This window comes from Accipiter gentilis, chromosome 33 (assembly GCF_929443795.1).
Source record: "Accipiter gentilis chromosome 33, bAccGen1.1, whole genome shotgun sequence".
Taxonomy (NCBI): domain Eukaryota; kingdom Metazoa; phylum Chordata; class Aves; order Accipitriformes; family Accipitridae; genus Astur; species Astur gentilis.
In genome coordinates this window covers 12,313,080-12,330,367 of record NC_064912.1, presented here as the reverse complement: position 1 = coordinate 12,330,367, position 17,288 = coordinate 12,313,080, and the positions used below count along the sequence as shown (strand labels likewise).

Below are 17,288 nucleotides of genomic sequence, written 5' to 3'. Positions count from 1 at the left end.
TTGTTTGAGAGGGGTTTGTCGTGACAGGACAGGGCAGCTGCCAGGTCTGTACGTCACCGGCGAGGCAGCGGACAGGGCTGGTGTGGGATGACGCCCCAACTCGCGCCCATGGCCGGGGGCTGGCTGCAGACGGCAGGGCGGCCTCTCCCGCGGCCTGCGTACCGCTGCCAGCCCTGCTCGCAGCACGAGGCTGCTTGCTTGCCTCAGCTGTGCCAGCGCATGACATCGCATTTCAGTAAGGCTCTGACTGTTTAGAGAAAAAAACCCCATGGGATCGCCCTGGGGGCCCCCCCCGGCTCCTGAGGCGGCGGGAGCCGGAGGGAGGCCTCCCCCCCCCCCCCCCGCCCCGTCCCCTGACTGGGTTAGTAGCACAAGCATGGCGGCCGCCCCGGCTCGGCGGCGAGCGGCACCGAGCGCTGCCGATGGCGCCCGAAGCCCTCCCGGCGCGCCGGAGAAAGCCGATCGCTGCCGATCGCGGCCGAAGCCCGCTCGGCGCCGCGCGCCGCCTGGCCGAAGAGGCCCGAAGCGGCGGCGCCGAAGCGGCTCCCCGCCAGGGCGGGGTGTCGCCGAGCCGGGCCCGAAGGCGGGGCCGCGGGGGCCGAGCGCAGCCCGGCCGGATGTGAGTGGAGCGGCAGCTTCCTGTGTCCCCGCAGTCCTCCCTCTCCCCGCCTTGGGTGGTGGCCGCTGCCTCGTCCCCGCTCCCAGGCACAGGGCGGAGGCGGCCGCGACCTGGTGCGGAGACCGCCGCCGGCTCCCTTCGTGCGCGGCCCGGCCCTCGCCTCCCCGCCCCGCTCGGCAGCAGGACCCGCCGCCGCCGCGGCGCAGCCCCGATGCAGGCCATCAAGTGTGTGGTGGTGGGCGACGGGTAAGTCCGAGGGGGACCCCTCGGTCGGGCCCTCGCCCTGAGGCGCTCCGCCGGCCCCCGGGGGCGGGTGTGTGTGTGTGTGTGTGTGTGGAAGGGCGGTCCGGCCGTGAGGCGGGGAGCGGCGCGGGCCGCCCGGGCCCCGCCGCAAGTTGCGGGCGCTCCCGCCGCGGGCCCCGGGCGCGGCCCAGCCGCCGCTGAGGGGGGTGCGGGGGCTCGCCGGGGCCGGGGGTGTCGGCGGCGAGGCGGTGTGTGTGGGGGTGGGTGGCGGCCGCGGCTTCCTGCTGGTGGCGGGGGAGGGGAGGGAAGCGTGGGGCAAGGCGGTGACTGCTGCGAGCAAATGGTGGCTGCCTGGGGGAGCGGGAGAGGGAGCGTCTGCAGGGGTGTTGGTAAACGGTGGGTGTCGCTTACCGGCCCCCGCCCCGAGCGCTGGATTGCTGCGGGGGAAGGTGCTCCGGGGGTGGGTGCCGTGGTGGTGGCCGAATAATTGGGGTTGGTGCTGACAGAAGTGGGTTTCGCCTGCCGTGGTGGAGGAGGGGGTGTGTGCTTCGGGTTTGTTCTGGCGGGGTGGGCCGCGTCTTCCGGCTCGCCCGGGAGCCGTCGCTGGTTTCTGGTGTTGCCTTCGTCGGTAAACACAGCGAAGTGATCAAAGCCTATTAAAAAAAAAAAAAAAATTGCCGTGCTTTTCACGGTACGGGATATTTAATATTGGTTTGAAGTACCTTTCGTGGGAGTAGCATACTTACTACTGTTTGTAGCTTGATTTTTGACATCTGATTCTTGCAGTAAAACGAAGTGAAATGGGCTAAACTAAGCAGATCGTAAATGCTTGCGAGCAGAGAGTGTTTCTCTACATGCGTAGATCTAGTCTTGTAAGGTTCCTGTCTAAAGGAGGCTGATAAAGCACTTGAAATACAAATAAACTTGTCCGTAAAGAACTGTTACACCTACAGCATTCCAATGTGGTATTACTTATAAGTGAAACAACTTGAGGATGCTTTTTGGAATCGAGTTAACTCTTAAGTTTAGCTGTTGGATTTCAACGTGAGGAATGCTGGAGTTGTGGTGGGGAAAGAGTTTGTGTGTTTGCTACTTCTAAATATTCTCCATGATGCTATTCCCATCAACTTGGAGGCATTCGTTCTCTTACTGGTTGTCAGAGCTCAGGGGAGCATCACAGGCCAGCTGGAAAACAAGACTTGTCTTATGCAGTTTGTGAGGGGTTTTTTTCCCCTTAGGAGAAACAAAAATCCTAGTGTAGGCTGGGCATAATTGGTATCACAGCAAACTTCTGTAGATGACAGAGGAGTGAAGTGTAGCTAAATGGTCTTGCCACTGTCTGTAATTTCACGTGGTGGCTTAATCTTCAAGTTATTTGTGTGGGGTTTGTTTTGTTTTTTTAAGATGTAGAGACCCTAAAAAGGTGGCTAAGTATGGTTGAAAGATAAATTTAGTCTAGTGACAAACTTGTCTTGACTTGCTGTGTAAGATTTTGAGCAATATGAACATGAAAGTGGCATCTTGACAAATTAAGTCTTTTCATAGTAATGCAATTCTTTGATGCTAGGTAGGATAACTATGGACTGTTGTTTTGGTTGTATTGATTTTAAACCCAACAAATTTGCTTTTCTATTATAATTTTTTTTAATTCAACTGAACCATGTTGTCTGTGACAATGCTGTAAATAAATGCAACGCATCGTGTTTGGGTGGGGGGAAAAAGTTCAGTCTACTTCCTCCACTGGATCTGAGAACTCAGCACAGACAAACCATAGAATGTTCAGTAATTCAACAAAACAGTTCCTTTCGTTGTTTGCTTTGTAAACCATTCCACCTCCTAACATGTTTATTGCTCTTTGTCTTCGAAATGAAAGTCGTGTAATTCTACCTGAGTTTTGTACATATGTGTGAACAAAATACAGTAGTTTAATTTGTTTTCCTTCCTTGTTAGTTAGAAACAAATCTCTCTTAAGGTTCCATCCAGGCACTATTGCTCATTTTTGGCAGCTTTGTATCGTTCTCCGTTCAGTGTTCTTAAAAAAAGTTTAACTATTTGTGTTTCTCCGTGCTGCTGCTTCAAAAGTTCAAGCATTACAGGTATTCTAGGAAATGTGTAATGTTTGGCTTAGATAAGGCTAAAGCTTTAGAGTTTCTCTAAAACAATGCAAGTTAAAGATTTGCTTATGTAATATAAAACTTAGGTATTGTTTTATGTACCCTCTGCAAAGGTGTGCTAGGAACAAAATAAACAAAGCTTTGGAAGTACCTGTGTGATTATTATTTTTTTAATTTGTAAATGAGTAGGCTGTTTCTCATATGTAACTTGTGTTTATTCTTAGAGCTTTGACTAGTATCTGTTTAGGCAACTAATTTGACTAGAAAAACATGGCATGTATGCTAGTTGTGCCATCATATTTTGCCCTTTTTTTTTATTATTATTTTTTCCTTCACTGTGAGGATTGTTTGGGGAAGAATAAATGGCAACTGTTGCTTTGACTTCTTGGTAATACAGAGCAGTAGGAATGTGCAGGACAGATGAAGAGCGCTGCACTTGGGTAACTGCAGGAATTGCTGTTGATTGACACTTGAGAAAAAGCATTGGTGTAAGTTATTTTTAGCAGCTTTTGTTTTAACTCTAAAAAGGCAGCTGTTAAGTGGTATGAAATCTCCAGTAATGTCGTGTAACATTAGGGGAAGCTATGCATTTTGGAGAAAGTATTACTAGATGCCACAGAAACGGTCACACTTCATGCTCTTTTGTAGGCATTTTTATTGTAGAAATATTGTAAGAACAAGAGCAGTGAACTAAGAGTCCTTGTTTTGAACTCTGCTTAATTTGAGGCCTTATCTGCTAAAGCCATGCTGTATTTGATTTGATAGTTTGTTGAGAAGGGGGGTGGTAGTAAGGTAATTGGCTTCTTACTGAGTGTAGTGCAATGTTGGTGTGAGATGTTGAACACTTCGGGTCCCTCCAATGCTATCTGTAGAGAGTGCAGTGACTTGAAATTTAGTAACTTGTGTTACCGAACCTTTAAAGTTTAAAAAATGTAGCAGTATTGTAGGTCCTGGACAGCACATTTGGGAGAGGGCGTGTCATAGTGAGTAAAACAGCTTATCTGGCAGAGCCAGTAACTAAACCTAATATAGCAAAAATACTGAACTTTTGATGTGAGGATGGTACTAAAGAAATCTCAGCTGCTGTTTAATGTATGAGTGAAGACCTGGGCTGTTGTACATCATGTCTGCTAGGGAGGTAGTTCATGTGGATCACAGAAAGAAAGAAAGAAAGGACATGATCAAAACCTTTTAGGAAGGCTGCCACCTGTTTGCAGATATTGGTGTTTCTGGAATTAAACTAGCAAGTACTTCAGCTGGCCTCCATTACCATGATTGCAAATAGGAACTAAATTCTCACAATTAGTTTTTAGTTGCAGGAAAGCAGGAGACTCTCAGCCATCTGTGCAGCTCTGGTGCTTTTAGAGTGGAAGAAATACTGGTGCAGGTCTTCCAACGGCATTTCAGTGCCTGTCATATAACATCGCTCCAAGCACCTTTAACACTGTGGGGAAACTTCATAAAACTTGTTAGTGTAAATAAGGCCAGGAAAGAGATGACATGTTTTGTTTTCAGGAATTAATACATACATGGTTATATAAATACATTGATTCCTTGATGGTACCCGGAAGCAATAAGGGACTCAGTGCTGTCTTTTTTTAAGTCTTTTGCTTATTGTTAAGTGGTTAAAAGACCAGATTTCTGTAGGCCATATTTTTAATTACAGTCAAATGTTACTAGTTTCATTTATGTAATAGTGGGTGGACAGACCTATGATTAAGTAGTTGCTAGAAATCTTGTTATGACTAATCTTGGTTTGCTGTTATTTTAGTTTCTTAGTCTCAGCCTTTATGTACAAGGTCTTATATTTTGCCAAACAGTTAGAATTCTCTTTAGGGGAGTTGCTTTAATACAGAAGTTAGGAGTCTAAAAAAGTTGATAAAGCACTTGGAGTATGTACTTTATAAATAAAGGAAGGCATTAGTGTTTGACTGGTGACCATAATGATCTGATTCATAGGGCAGTGAGCCAAAAGGCAAGGAAAGCAGGAAGCCTAGATGGAGCAAGCCTGAAACAGGGTTGTTGAACGTGTTTTTTCTTGTTTAAATGACTCTGGCTGATCAGTGCTGCAGAAACACACTTCCAAGCTTGGACTGAAATCTCTCACCACCTCCTTCCTGCGCTGTTTCGATTAGCCAGAGCAGACTCACCCGTTTCAGTGCAAGGTGAGCAAAGGAGCCTGGGTGCAGAGAACAGTTCTTGAGCCACTGCTGAAAATGTTGAGTTCAACGTTCATTTGTCAGAAGCTTAAATTACCTGTAATGAACTTACTGGAAAATGAAGCGTCAGACCAAACAGGTTCTAGAAGCATGAGAACACGTAGCCTCTGCGCCTCAAGAAATTTCCCAAAGAAGCTGGCTTTTGCCTCTCTCAGTATTTTAAATGTTTTCACGTTTGTCCTTTATAAGCTGAACCAGTGTAACCTGCTTTATAGTGTCGTGAGTGCAATTCAGCAATATATTCAAACTGATCTAACTGATAGCTCAGGGAGCAAATAGCTTTCCTTAACCCCTTGTTCTGGCTTGTTACAGAGTCAATGAGTGCTAGTGCAAGAGATAAGATGGGATCTGTTCTTTTGACAGCCGTTAAATTAGCTAGCTGTGTTGTCATACTGGTCCCTGATTCTTTCCCACACAAGTTCTTGAAGGGTAGATCCCTCTCCTGCTTTTGAGTGCAAGTATGTCTCAAGCCTGTTACTGCAGGAAAATGTTCAGAGGTTGTACTTACCAAGTATTACCAAGAGAATTATTACCAAGAATTAAATGCCCCCTTTTTTGTGGTGGTGTTAGAGCTTGGTGAAAGAGAGTGCATGCTGAAAGGAAAAAAAATAAATCTCAGACTGTGCAAGGAGCAGGCATCTTGTTTCCTTAGAAGCAGGTGTGAAAAGTAGTGTGGAAAACTGCATGGTATGGTCAGAAAGAGTTGCAGCAGATGGGATGTTATGCTAGGTGTCAGCTCAGAAACATAAAATTACAATTAAAAAATGGGCATATAGGATAAAATCATAGATAACTTTGCACATTGAAGCAACTCTTTAATAGCTCAGGTATTTAAGGTAATGTCAGATGCTGCTTCTTGGGCTAATGCAGAATGGAACTGCTTAAAGTTTAATGGAGAGACTTGTTACAGATTCTGCTATAAGATACACGGTAACTTATGGTTGTGACAAAGCTCAAATTTACTTAACCTGCCTTTTAATTATGAGTTACTAGGTAAGGCTGGTTGGTTAATGTTGAGTGTTAAATCATTTTAAGTAACATTTTGAAGACAATCTTTGGTAAGTGAAGGGACAGCCTACATGCTTCCAAACCAAGAGAAGAAATGGAGTCATTTAAGTGGAAGATAGGTAGTAAAATTCAGATGGGAATGCCTCAAAATGTTTGCACCTGGAGAGCTAGTAAGCCCTTGAAGCTTGTTTGTGTGAGTTACTTTTTTTTCTTCTGCAGAAGCTAAAGGATAATAGGATATTTTTAGCAATAGCATTTGGTTCTTGGGTTGGGTTTGGTTTTTGTGGTTTTTTTTTTGTTGGGGTTTTGGGTTTGGGTGTTTTTTTTCATGTTAACTGTAGTTCTAGAGTAAAACTTTAATGAGTTCCTTCAGCTTGTGAAAGATATAGTTTAGGAGGCTCATGAGTCAAACCTAATACTAATGGCAAGATTATACGTGTAAGTACAGTAAGGTTTGAAAGTTACTGCTGACTTGCTTTGACCAAATTGTTGTAGTGATAAAACATCTGCAAGACAATGCAGTTTTCCTTGCATGAGAGTTTGTCTGTTTGAGAAGAGTGATTGGGAAGACTGTAAGGCTGTCTGGGCATTATCGCTTTTGAGGAACTAGTTGCACACTCACTTCTGGAATCTCTCACACTGTTAAGGGATTATGTGCCTCAAGTGAGAAGCCAGCATGGGACCCAGTCTGCAGTGTCAGAAACGCTCTTTGCAGAGTCTATTTTAAAGAAGAAAATATGGTCCAATTACAAGTTTTCCAACCTTTTAATTGAAACTGTAATAAAAATTCAGTGGTGTTGTTAATCTAATGTTTGACTCTAGATAAGATGTGGGGAGGAGGGTGGAGAGGGAAGGAGATGGCTGCCAGAGTTTTGAAAGAAACCTGGGACAGAACCTTGTCCTGCCCCCCTTTGAGGCTGTTCAGAATTAGATCAATGCAGAAAGGTTCTGTGTTTCAAGTTCTTCAACACTGGAATGTAATGTATCTATAAATCGGTTTCTGAAATGTTTGAATAGTTGACAAATGTGTGTGGGAAGTAATTTTGCAATAGCAATGAATATTATGAGGATTTTCTTTTGTATTTATGCCTCAAACTCTCAAAAGTAATGATGTGTTGAGAAATGATACTTTTCAAGCTTTTTCAAATTTCACTTATGTGAAAATCTACCATTTTCTGGAAAAGATGAAGTTTTGGAATTGTGTAAAGGGTATCTGGAAGTAGTTTTCAGTTTTTTTTTAATTTCAGGGAGTTGGAGTAAGGCAGTCTTGATGAGTGGTCAGTCAGGTGACTAGCAGATGTTAGTAGTCTTATTAATACTTTTGTGGCTTTTTTTTGTCTAAAGATTAACAAAATTTGGTAATTTACCACTTTACAAAATGGATGTTTTTATTAGGTGTGTTTTCATTGCCAGTAGTCTTAAGGCTACAGTCTATTAGCTGTTTTTCTGCACAATAGTTACTGTTGGCATTCAGTTGTTCCTTAGATGACTGGATGTAATCAGTCTTCTTCCCTATTATTTCTCATTAGTAAAGACGAATGTTTTTTACATGTGAACTTTCTCTTTTTACAGTGCTGTAGGTAAAACATGCCTACTCATCAGTTACACAACCAATGCATTTCCTGGAGAATACATACCCACTGTGTAAGTACTTATAAAATCCTAAAAACAAATTTATGTCAGCTTCTCTGTGCTTACTGCCATTCCAGGTTCCTTACCTGAATTGTTTGCAAGCATCTCTCAGTTTCATCTTAAATGTTTAACTGAGTATCTAGGTGTGTGTAAGGAGAAGCACTTCGGGCTTTTACTGCTTAGCACAGTCATACCTGTGCTTGTTCATGCTCCATCAGTTTAGCCTCTCTCTGCTCACTAAGCCTTGCTTATTAGGGGCTAACCTTTTCTAACACTTTATTAGATGCTGTTCTCTGTTAAAATAATGTATTATTCCTATCTTTAATATCATTCATAATAAGCAGTCCAAAGGCTGAACAGCTTGTAAAAACATCATAGCGTAGTCAGAAATAGTTGGTTTATGTGACTAGAGTGGTTTTTTTTTTTGTTTGTTTTTTTTTGTTCCACTTCTTGTACTACTGCCAATCCTGCGCTAAGCCAGCCACAGCTCTATAGCTCCTCAGGCATCATTGTTTGGATTCATTTATTTTGGTGCTTCCCATTTTCTTGCATGTAAGGATTTCTCAGTATCGGTCTGAGTGTAGTTCTCTTTTTGAGGGCCTGTTGGGGGGAGGTGTTTTATACACTAGCAGCTTCCTTGCCCTTTTCGGATGTCTGTTTATCTGGCTATCTTGCTCTCTGTGAGTAATGATGATTTCTTCAGGTAACAAAATACATTCTAACGCAATTTACAGATGACTTCAGTTACCATTCTAAGGCCTTGTCGTCTTAATTACTCCTGTTTCCTTTTTGTGGTCTTAAGTCCACGTTTTTGCATGACAGTATGCTTGTATTCCCAGTAGACTTAGTTTAGCCTTAACAAATCATTAAAACCTTTGTGCCTACAGTAGTGATAAGGTAAAAATCATGCCTCTACTGGCCCCTGGGTATTAACTTTGATATTTCATTGGAGGGGTTTTTGATTAGCAGAATTAGTAAGGGTTTTTTTCTTACTACTGTTGTCATTAGGATTTCTTGGTTGTTGCTCATGTATCTGCTGTTCAAAGTCTTACAAAATGAAACAGATTGACTTGCTGAATGTCCCACTACGACTGGGAAGTGCTTGCTAAGTGCAAACTTTATTGTACTTACTGAGATTAACACTTCCTTTGGAAGAGCAATGAAAAAGATGACTTCTGTTTAGACTGGACCAAGTCTATTGTGCATATTTTTTCCTTCCATTACCCCATACCAGCCTCAGTATTTAAAGAACAACTTCGCTGTTTCTGGGGAGCAGAAGGGTGCAATAAAATGTTTCCTTTTGTAGTGTTCCCAATTAGGAATCTGTAGGAAAAAGTCCTTCAGTGCCCTATTTTACTGCAAGCTAATGCAGCTAACTCTTTATTTTTTTAGTTTCGACAACTACTCTGCTAATGTAATGGTTGATGGAAAACCGGTCAATCTGGGCTTGTGGGATACAGCTGGTCAAGAGGACTATGACAGACTACGTCCACTCTCCTATCCGCAAACAGTAAGAACTACAGTGTGAAACTAGAAAGAATCTGTACAGCTTTGTCCAACATAAAGGTTTCTTCTTTTTGAACATGAGGCCAACGTTGTCATATCTGGACGTCTTGTATTTATTAGTAACAGTGACTTGTTGCAAGCTACCTTCCTTCATCCTACGTGCTGTAGCTGTAATATTACAATCTTTGATGTGTGTACAGTTGCACAAATGTTAAAATTTTCATGCTTGTGTATTTCTGTGCACTGATACATGTTGGCTTTTGTGTAGTTGCAGCCTCAGATTCAGCTAGAATGTTTGATTTAAAACAAGAAAAAAACAAACACAAAATCCCCCAAAACAAAAACACCTTGGTGAATAGTTCCATCAGCTAGTCCCTTGATTTTTAAGGTTAGCATGCCTGCCAAAAGCAGGGTTTGTTTTTGTTTATAGGCGTGCTGCTTGGCTGCAACCTGACACTGTCACTGCTAAGCACTTGATATTGTTTAGTATCTGTGAAGATGTTCTAAGTGTGAAGGACGTGGTACTGAATGAAGGTATTATTGGTATTGACAGAGGCTGCGCTGGAGCTTTCTAATGTACTTAAGGCTGTGGGTATTTTATTACTTTTTGTAGTTTGTGCTATAACATCAATACAAATGTGCTTCTGTCTTCCATGCTTGCAACTGGTTAAGTCCTGTCTGCATGCTGCATCCTTCCTCGTGTAAGGAAAATGCTGAAGTAATGCACTCTGTTCTTTCCAGTGCGACTTCAGCTACAATTAATCTTTGTAGAGGCTGGTTTTCTAGTCTCTTTAGAGCAGTTACTTTTATCTGGTGGAGCTGTGCTATAAGTAAAGAAAGGTGGTAATTTGCAGGATTTTTTTGGCATTGATTACTGTTGTTGTTAACTGTCAAATATATATACAATGCTAATAAGGTAAAATGCAAAATTGTTCTCAGTTATTCTACAGTATGACTTCTCTCTTGAATAATGTGTATCTTATTTAATCAGCTCTGATGCTTGTTTTAGTAAACTGTCTTAATTAACAATTTTCTGTAATTCACTGCTCACTAACTCTTACAGTTAGGCTTTCCCATCAGTTACAATACCCAAGATGGATATGAACTTGCCAGTTGTAGGCAACTCTAGTAGAAATGCCAGAAATATCTGCATTTCCTAGGACGAGAGACAATGGAAAACTGTTTTTCTCTAATACTTAGATATCTAAAGGATACTTACAACTTAAGCTTTGCTTAACATTGTAAAAATATTTTCAAAAAAGTATCTCATGATAGAAAAAGGTATGTTGAAAGATGACTGAATAGTGTGAGAAAGCAGAGTTGTAAGGGAGGGTATTGTTCTTCCTCTGTGACAAAGGGATGGAACACATGTGCATGTCTTCAGCCTGCTAAAATAACTGTGGCTTTCTGATAGACTGCAAAAGAATTCCATGTCAATCTAAGCATGCATTGGGGAAAAAAACTCTTTGTACAAGCATGTAAAACTGTTCAGTAAAGGTTTGAAGTACTTTCAGTTATTTGAATTTTTTTTTTACAGCAGAAAATGAAATGGGGTGGTAAGTCTTGGAACTTACAAAGCAGTCTTTGGATTTTACACTTGTGTAATATGTAAGACTCATCAACAGTTAAGGGACAAAAAACCCCATGAAATTAACAAAAAGCACAGAGGAAGAGAACAGTGGAGCTGATGCAGCCTGACTCTTTAGGATCTGCATTCAGCCTCCCCCTTCTGTCATTGTGCTATTTAAAACTCATCCCTCACATGTTCTTGTGGCCCCTTGTTTCCCCGTATGTGCACCTGAACTATGTTCTGGGTAAGGTGAAAGCAGGTGTTGCTGATTACTTGGCCAATATGTGTATCTTGATTCGCCACCCAGCAGTTCACAGCTATTAACTTCACAGTAAGGACTTTGACATAGTGGAGGCATTAATCTGTATCTTTTTCCTGTATTAATATTTTTTTTCTCCCTTAAAATATATGGGAATTTAATACCTTCTCCTGAATGTATTTGAAATTTAGCAGCATTTCAAAATATTTGGGGAAGGAAGAAGTTGGGACAGAAAAGGTGGTTAACTTCATTTCCTCAGGAGACCAAACCAATATGTTAGGAGGATGCTTTCCATGAGAAATTTGCTCTTGCAAGTCTCTTCTGACAATGCAGACTGACATCTACAGGTTTATGGGGCAGTCTGGTGGTCTGTTCTGGATGCAGGTAGTTGGTTGTGCTGAATTACAGGGCAGCATCTCTCTTAAGAAGAAAAGCCATATTGTGAATATTTGTGAGCACAAATTGCTGACTGAGAACGTTTTCCCTTAAATCCATTTTAGGAGTAACTTTATCTCCTACTGTTATTAGGTTGGAGGAACCAATGGTAAGAATATATCTTCCAGTCTGACAGATCAACCTATTGCCGTATGTAAAACTTTAAACTTCAGTTCCAAGTTCTGTCATCCTGTCTTGCTTATGATAGTGATAAATTGGCCCCTATTTTTTAAACAACTAGTTTTCTTGGAACTATTGAATTGCTAGATCTGGGAACTGTGTTACCAAATCTCTTTGTATGAGTTGCTAAGACAAAACTTTTTATTGTAAATAAATAGCTTTTCCTCCTGCTTACTAAGATTGGTAGTGTGCAAGACACCTGAAATCTTCAAATAATTCCTCATGGTTACACAGAATTCTTTAATTTCTGGAGCTAGTAAAGGACAGAGTCTGTGTAATGTGCAGAACTTCAGTTACCACAAACCTGCAAAATTGGAAAACAGAAGTAGTGGCCATAGTATCACATTATTTGATGTTGTTTCTTTCTTCTTCTGGGATGCTGCTACGGAAACTTGTTGGGGTGATGCATGAACAACTGGTTTGCAAGTGCTTAGCAGTGCAGATGTCAGATGCTGACCTAACAAAATGCCTTGAAATGCAGCACAATCAACTAACATTCTGAAATGCCTGATTCTTTAACACATTTGATACCGGAATAAGTATGGATGCAGAGGTAGGTTGGGGAAAGTTGGGCTTCTTTGAGAGATGTTTATTGTGTTTTGGGTCATACAGCAAGATTGTAATCTTCATCTGGTTAGACAGAGCAAATTATTTTGTGGTTATTCTGAATGCTTGTAGACTACAGTGTGTCATGTATGAAGCTCATTGGTGTTTTTTTAAGTGTATACTGTACAGCAGTTAGTATGAACATGCACTCTAAAATGTTTTTACCTGCTCTTACTTAGAATATTTCTTTTGCCTTCAGTTGAAAAGCAAGATGCGTAAGATCCCTAAAACCACCTACTTTTCTCTCTGCTTTCTCATTATTTAGAAAGGGAAGGAGGGACCGTCGAGGTTTTTAATACCCTTCTCAATCCTAATTTGGTTATAGAGAAGTTCTGAAATCTTATTATACTGACATTCAGTAGAAGTGACAGTTCTACAAGATTCCTCTGACTTGGGCATGGAAGTAATCATTATATGACTTTTTTTTTATCCCATCCTCTATACTTTGCCTTTGCAATTTTAAGACTACTTTATAGTATATTAATGGTATATTAATATTTCAAAAATCAGTGCCAATGGTTAACACCTTGCAACATCCTATGCTGATGAGTTACATGTCTTTCAAGGCTTAAATCACTTAGATGTCTGCAGAGAGCATCCAACCACAGTTCAGAAGCCAGTCTGATGATTCTCCATTACTTCCTGTGTTTGTCAAGGATCTGAAGTGGGTTTTTTTTCCTGAATGTCAGTGAGGGAGAAGAAGTGACATTTAGGGGAAAAAAAGCTTGCAGTGCTTTAGTTGCTGGCTAACGCAGCACCTGATTATGAACTTGACTACAATCTATTTGTTGTTGGTTCCCCTCACCCTTTGTGTCTGCTTGTAGCTGCCTGGGAATGATTTCCCTTTGAGAAAGCTCCCTCTAATTGTCATGTGCAACTGTATTGTCAACCTTGTCTTTTGCAAGTGTGATATAGGTGACAGTGTGATATAAGTGCTGGTGATACTAGTCTTTTCAGGGTGATGAGATTTTTGTAATGGTTGCTTTGCTGGGCTAACTTGTATCAACTTGCTTTGTAGGATGTCTTCTTAATCTGCTTTTCCCTTGTGAGTCCTGCTTCCTTTGAAAATGTCCGTGCTAAGGTAAGTACAAGCTGGTATCACTTTATTTCTAAGGGTTCAACATATAGTGTTCAGTTTACAGCACTGTCTAGAAAATAAATATTAGGCAATTTTTAAAAATTTTTTTTTTTGGCAGGCAATGTGAAATATAGTTTGAAAAGGCAGAAATCCATTTGCCTAACTTGTAAGTTGTGGAAGTTCAGGGCATGTGAAATGCTCTTAAGTATGAATCATTCCTTGATGAGTTGGTAGGGTAACAGAGTCTTCAGCCAACAAGGTGCTAAGATCACAAACAGGAACTTCACTTTTAATGCAATTTAAAGAAAAACATTAAAAACCAAAAGCATGTCAAAATTAGGTTGGTACTTGTTTCTTGCATCAGTGAGCATGCTACTGTTGCAGTCTTTCAGGGCCTTGGACAACTCAGCTGTATGGCATTGTGGAGACTTCACTGAGAGGTGGTGTCCACTGTGATGGAAGTGCAGATCAGGGTTTTTCTGGTGTGGAAAAAATACTGCCCTTAATAGGGTAAATTTTTAAATTATATGGAAATACCTTTTGGCTTCATGAAAAATGTTTTGCAATTGTATGCTCTTTTTTAATACTACCTTAATGGGGTCTTATGTTCTCCCCTTTACCCTTTAACTGACTCTTAGAACCTTTGTGGAAATCTGCCCCCCCCCCAACCTACGCTGTTTTTTTGCAGTGGTATCCTGAGGTGCGGCACCATTGCCCCAATACCCCCATCATTTTAGTGGGTACTAAACTCGATCTCCGGGATGATAAGGACACTATTGAAAAACTGAAGGAGAAGAAGCTGACTCCTATCACCTACCCACAGGGCCTTGCCATGGCAAAAGAGATTGGTATGATGGCAACGGGGTTATTGTTGACTTGATCTAAATTTTGTTTGTAGAAGATGTACCTTAATTAAAATAAATGCCTGGCTTTTGTTGTGGAGTTAGTTAGAAACAGTGCTGCTGTAATTGTGGAGAACTGCTTTGTAATTGCCTTTTTGCTTTCCACAGGTGCAGTGAAATACCTAGAATGCTCAGCACTTACGCAGCGAGGCCTCAAGACAGTGTTTGATGAAGCTATCCGAGCAGTTCTGTGCCCCCCTCCTGTAAAGAAGAGGAAGAGAAAATGTCTGCTGCTGTAAACATTACCCTCCCCCACCCCACTCCAAACCCTGTGCTTTGCTCAGAACAATGGAGCATTCACACTCAATGCCAAGTTTTTCTGTTATAAATTAGTTCTCTTCCATAAATTCTTGAACCAATCAACAATTTCCCGGTTTCATTTGTTTAAAGTATGAAAGTTACCTTGCATTCTTCTAAAAGCAAACTCCTGAAAAGACAAACCTATGTAAAGCCTTATTTTTAAAATCCTATTCTTGCTCAATTAAGTGTTGCCAAAACTATCTGCTGATCTAAGTTGCATTGTTGTGCTACGAACACTAAGCACTAAACTGTTTTTTAAAGATTCTTCTTGAAGATGACTCTAATTTCTGGTAGGAAATACAAAAACACTTTCTAGTTTTTCACAGTAAGTAACAGTACCGTAAATTAGCAAAACACTGCACTCTAATGTGTTTTATTACAAAACGTTTTCTCAGCCCAGTCATTGCATAGTGTTGTATATCAAACCTAAATCTTTGCCAATGACTGACACTTGAGTCACAGTGTAAAATGCTTTATCATTGGTAAGGGCTTGGTTGCAATCTAGTTCCTGCTGCTGTGATTTAAAAAAATAAATAACTATTCTTACTGAAGTGTATCTAGTCCTTTTGACAGCATTGTATTGTGATGGATAAATGAAATATGGGGTTGGATCAAATCATAGTGCCAGACAGTATTTTGACACTGTACAGATGACTGACTTACACTACACTGCCAGGGTAGTTGAAACTGAATTGACTTTTACTGCAGGTTAAAATCAGTGGCCATTTTCCCAGAGGTGCAGTAGTGGAAGAGAGGTTGGTGTTCATAGGTAAATTCCTTTGAATTTCAATTAGGGCATTCATTTTAGGTACAGCTCTGAACCAGTCATTCCCAAAACTGTTGTGTAGTAAATGCTTTTCTTGTAGAATCTCTTCTTACTTGAGCAATATAACTTGTATTTTAAAACCTTTCTGATGATAGAAATTTGCTCTTTTTTTTCGTAGAGTAGACTGTTCAAGCATATCCTCCTTATTTTCCTGTTATTTCTGACCCAGTAAGTTATATGCTTTCTGAGGAGCTTTTAGTCTATTAACTAGGTGTAAAAATCATGTGAAGCAGCTTTACACATTTTTAGTAATTTTTATATTTTAAACCTCTATAAACTATGAACCTTCTCAAATATCACTGTTTGCCAGATATCCCCACCACTGTAACATTACTAATGCAGACAAGTGTTCTTTATGTCACTACATGTACATGTGCAGCATAGGTTGAGTAATGGTAACTTGGGTCTGTGAGGTTCTGTAAATTAGTGCTAATGTTCTGTACATTCTAAACTGGCAGGAATACAATGTTGAACTACACCCTTTCAACCACTAAAGCAAAATTTAAAAGTTGCAAAATTGTGAAGTTTTTACATTGATCTTTTGCTAATGCAATTAGCAGTATGTTTTGCATGTATGACTTAATAAATCCTTGAATCACATGTGTGGTAACGTTTGAGTTTCTGAGCAAGTGTTCTCATTCTTGTACCACTATGAATAAGCGTTCTTCTTCCAGGGCCACCAGCAGCAGCGTGCTGTACTTGTCTCCTCAGGGCTGTATGTGCTAACTGCAGGCTCTTTCTGTAGGGCCCTGATGTTAAGAACCAGAATTAAATATGGTACTCAACATTTCTTCAGAGGCCCTGCATTATCCTTTGAGGTGTTAGTAGTTCCTGCTGCTGATTATAGAAAGTTTAAAAGCTGCAGCCAACCAGGGCAAAAAAACCCCAACCCGTTTCACTCAGTTGCATGCAAACAGCAATGTTGATGTATTTTCTTATAAAACTGTTAACTGACTTTAATGGTTTATAAAACTGTGGCTGTGGTGCAGTATAGGTTATGCTTAAATGCCTTAGATTTTAGCTTTTTAAATTTATAGCCGTGCTCTATGCTCATTAGCTCCCCTGTCTCCAGGGCAGTGGCAGGCAGGCCTGCTGCCTTCTCCCCAGGGCCTAGTCTTAACTCCCCAGGGCAGACGCTGCAGCAGGCTGAAAGCAGCACCACTGCTGCCACCTCGGGGGGGAAGAGTGCGCTAGGCAGGCCTTGCCTGTCCTTTGCTAGTGGTAGCGACTTACCTTGCTGTACAGCATCTAGCTCTTTGAAGAGCTATAAACAAGTAAGTTTTGTCACACCCAGCATGCCTGAACATAACAAGACAGGGGTTTAGAGTGCATTTTATTTTATCTCTGTATTGAGTATCACAGCAAGAACATCCACACAGTTATTCTCAACCACGTCATATTACTTTATAACTTATTTCTATGATTTTTTTTTAATAAGAAATGCTGCTGAGCCTTAAAAATTTAAAAGGAATCCACCTTTTTAAAATCAGTAGAACTGGTTATACATTTTTGGCAGAATTAGATCAGTGCTCTTGGCAGTCAGAGCTAGTGACTAAGATGATGCCAAGGCATGCAAAATTTTTTTTTTCTCCTCATTAAGTAGTTATAGTATTAGTTTAGTTTAAAATCAATAAAAGTAGTCATGGATCAACAAATACAAAAGACAGGTAGATGAAATAATATTGCACATGTATATTCAAGCAGCATTTAACCACACCATTTCCCTGTTCCCCCCCCCCCCGCCCCGTCCACGTCCCCCCCCCCCGCCCCCGGATACTACCACAATCTGTA

General features: G+C 41.3%; 1 protein-coding gene across 2 annotated transcripts; it reads left to right on the top strand.

Moving 5' to 3' along the window:
• Window positions 1-569: 569 nt before the first annotated feature.
• Window positions 570-16,097, top strand: RAC1 (Rac family small GTPase 1). Of its 2 annotated transcripts, XM_049791112.1 has the most exons (7): window positions 570-865; window positions 7,776-7,847; window positions 9,228-9,345; window positions 11,699-11,755; window positions 13,410-13,472; window positions 14,158-14,317; window positions 14,480-16,097. In XM_049791112.1, the coding sequence occupies exons 1-7, from the start codon at window positions 831-833 to the stop codon at window positions 14,608-14,610; spliced, it is 636 nt and encodes a 211-aa protein (XP_049647069.1). In that variant the 5' UTR covers window positions 570-830; the 3' UTR covers window positions 14,611-16,097. The 2 variants fall into 2 exon arrangements, with proteins under 2 accessions (XP_049647069.1, XP_049647070.1); XM_049791113.1 differs by lacking the exon at window positions 11,699-11,755 and having other exon boundaries at window positions 575-865.
• The last annotated feature ends 1,191 nt before the right edge of the window (window positions 16,098-17,288 follow it).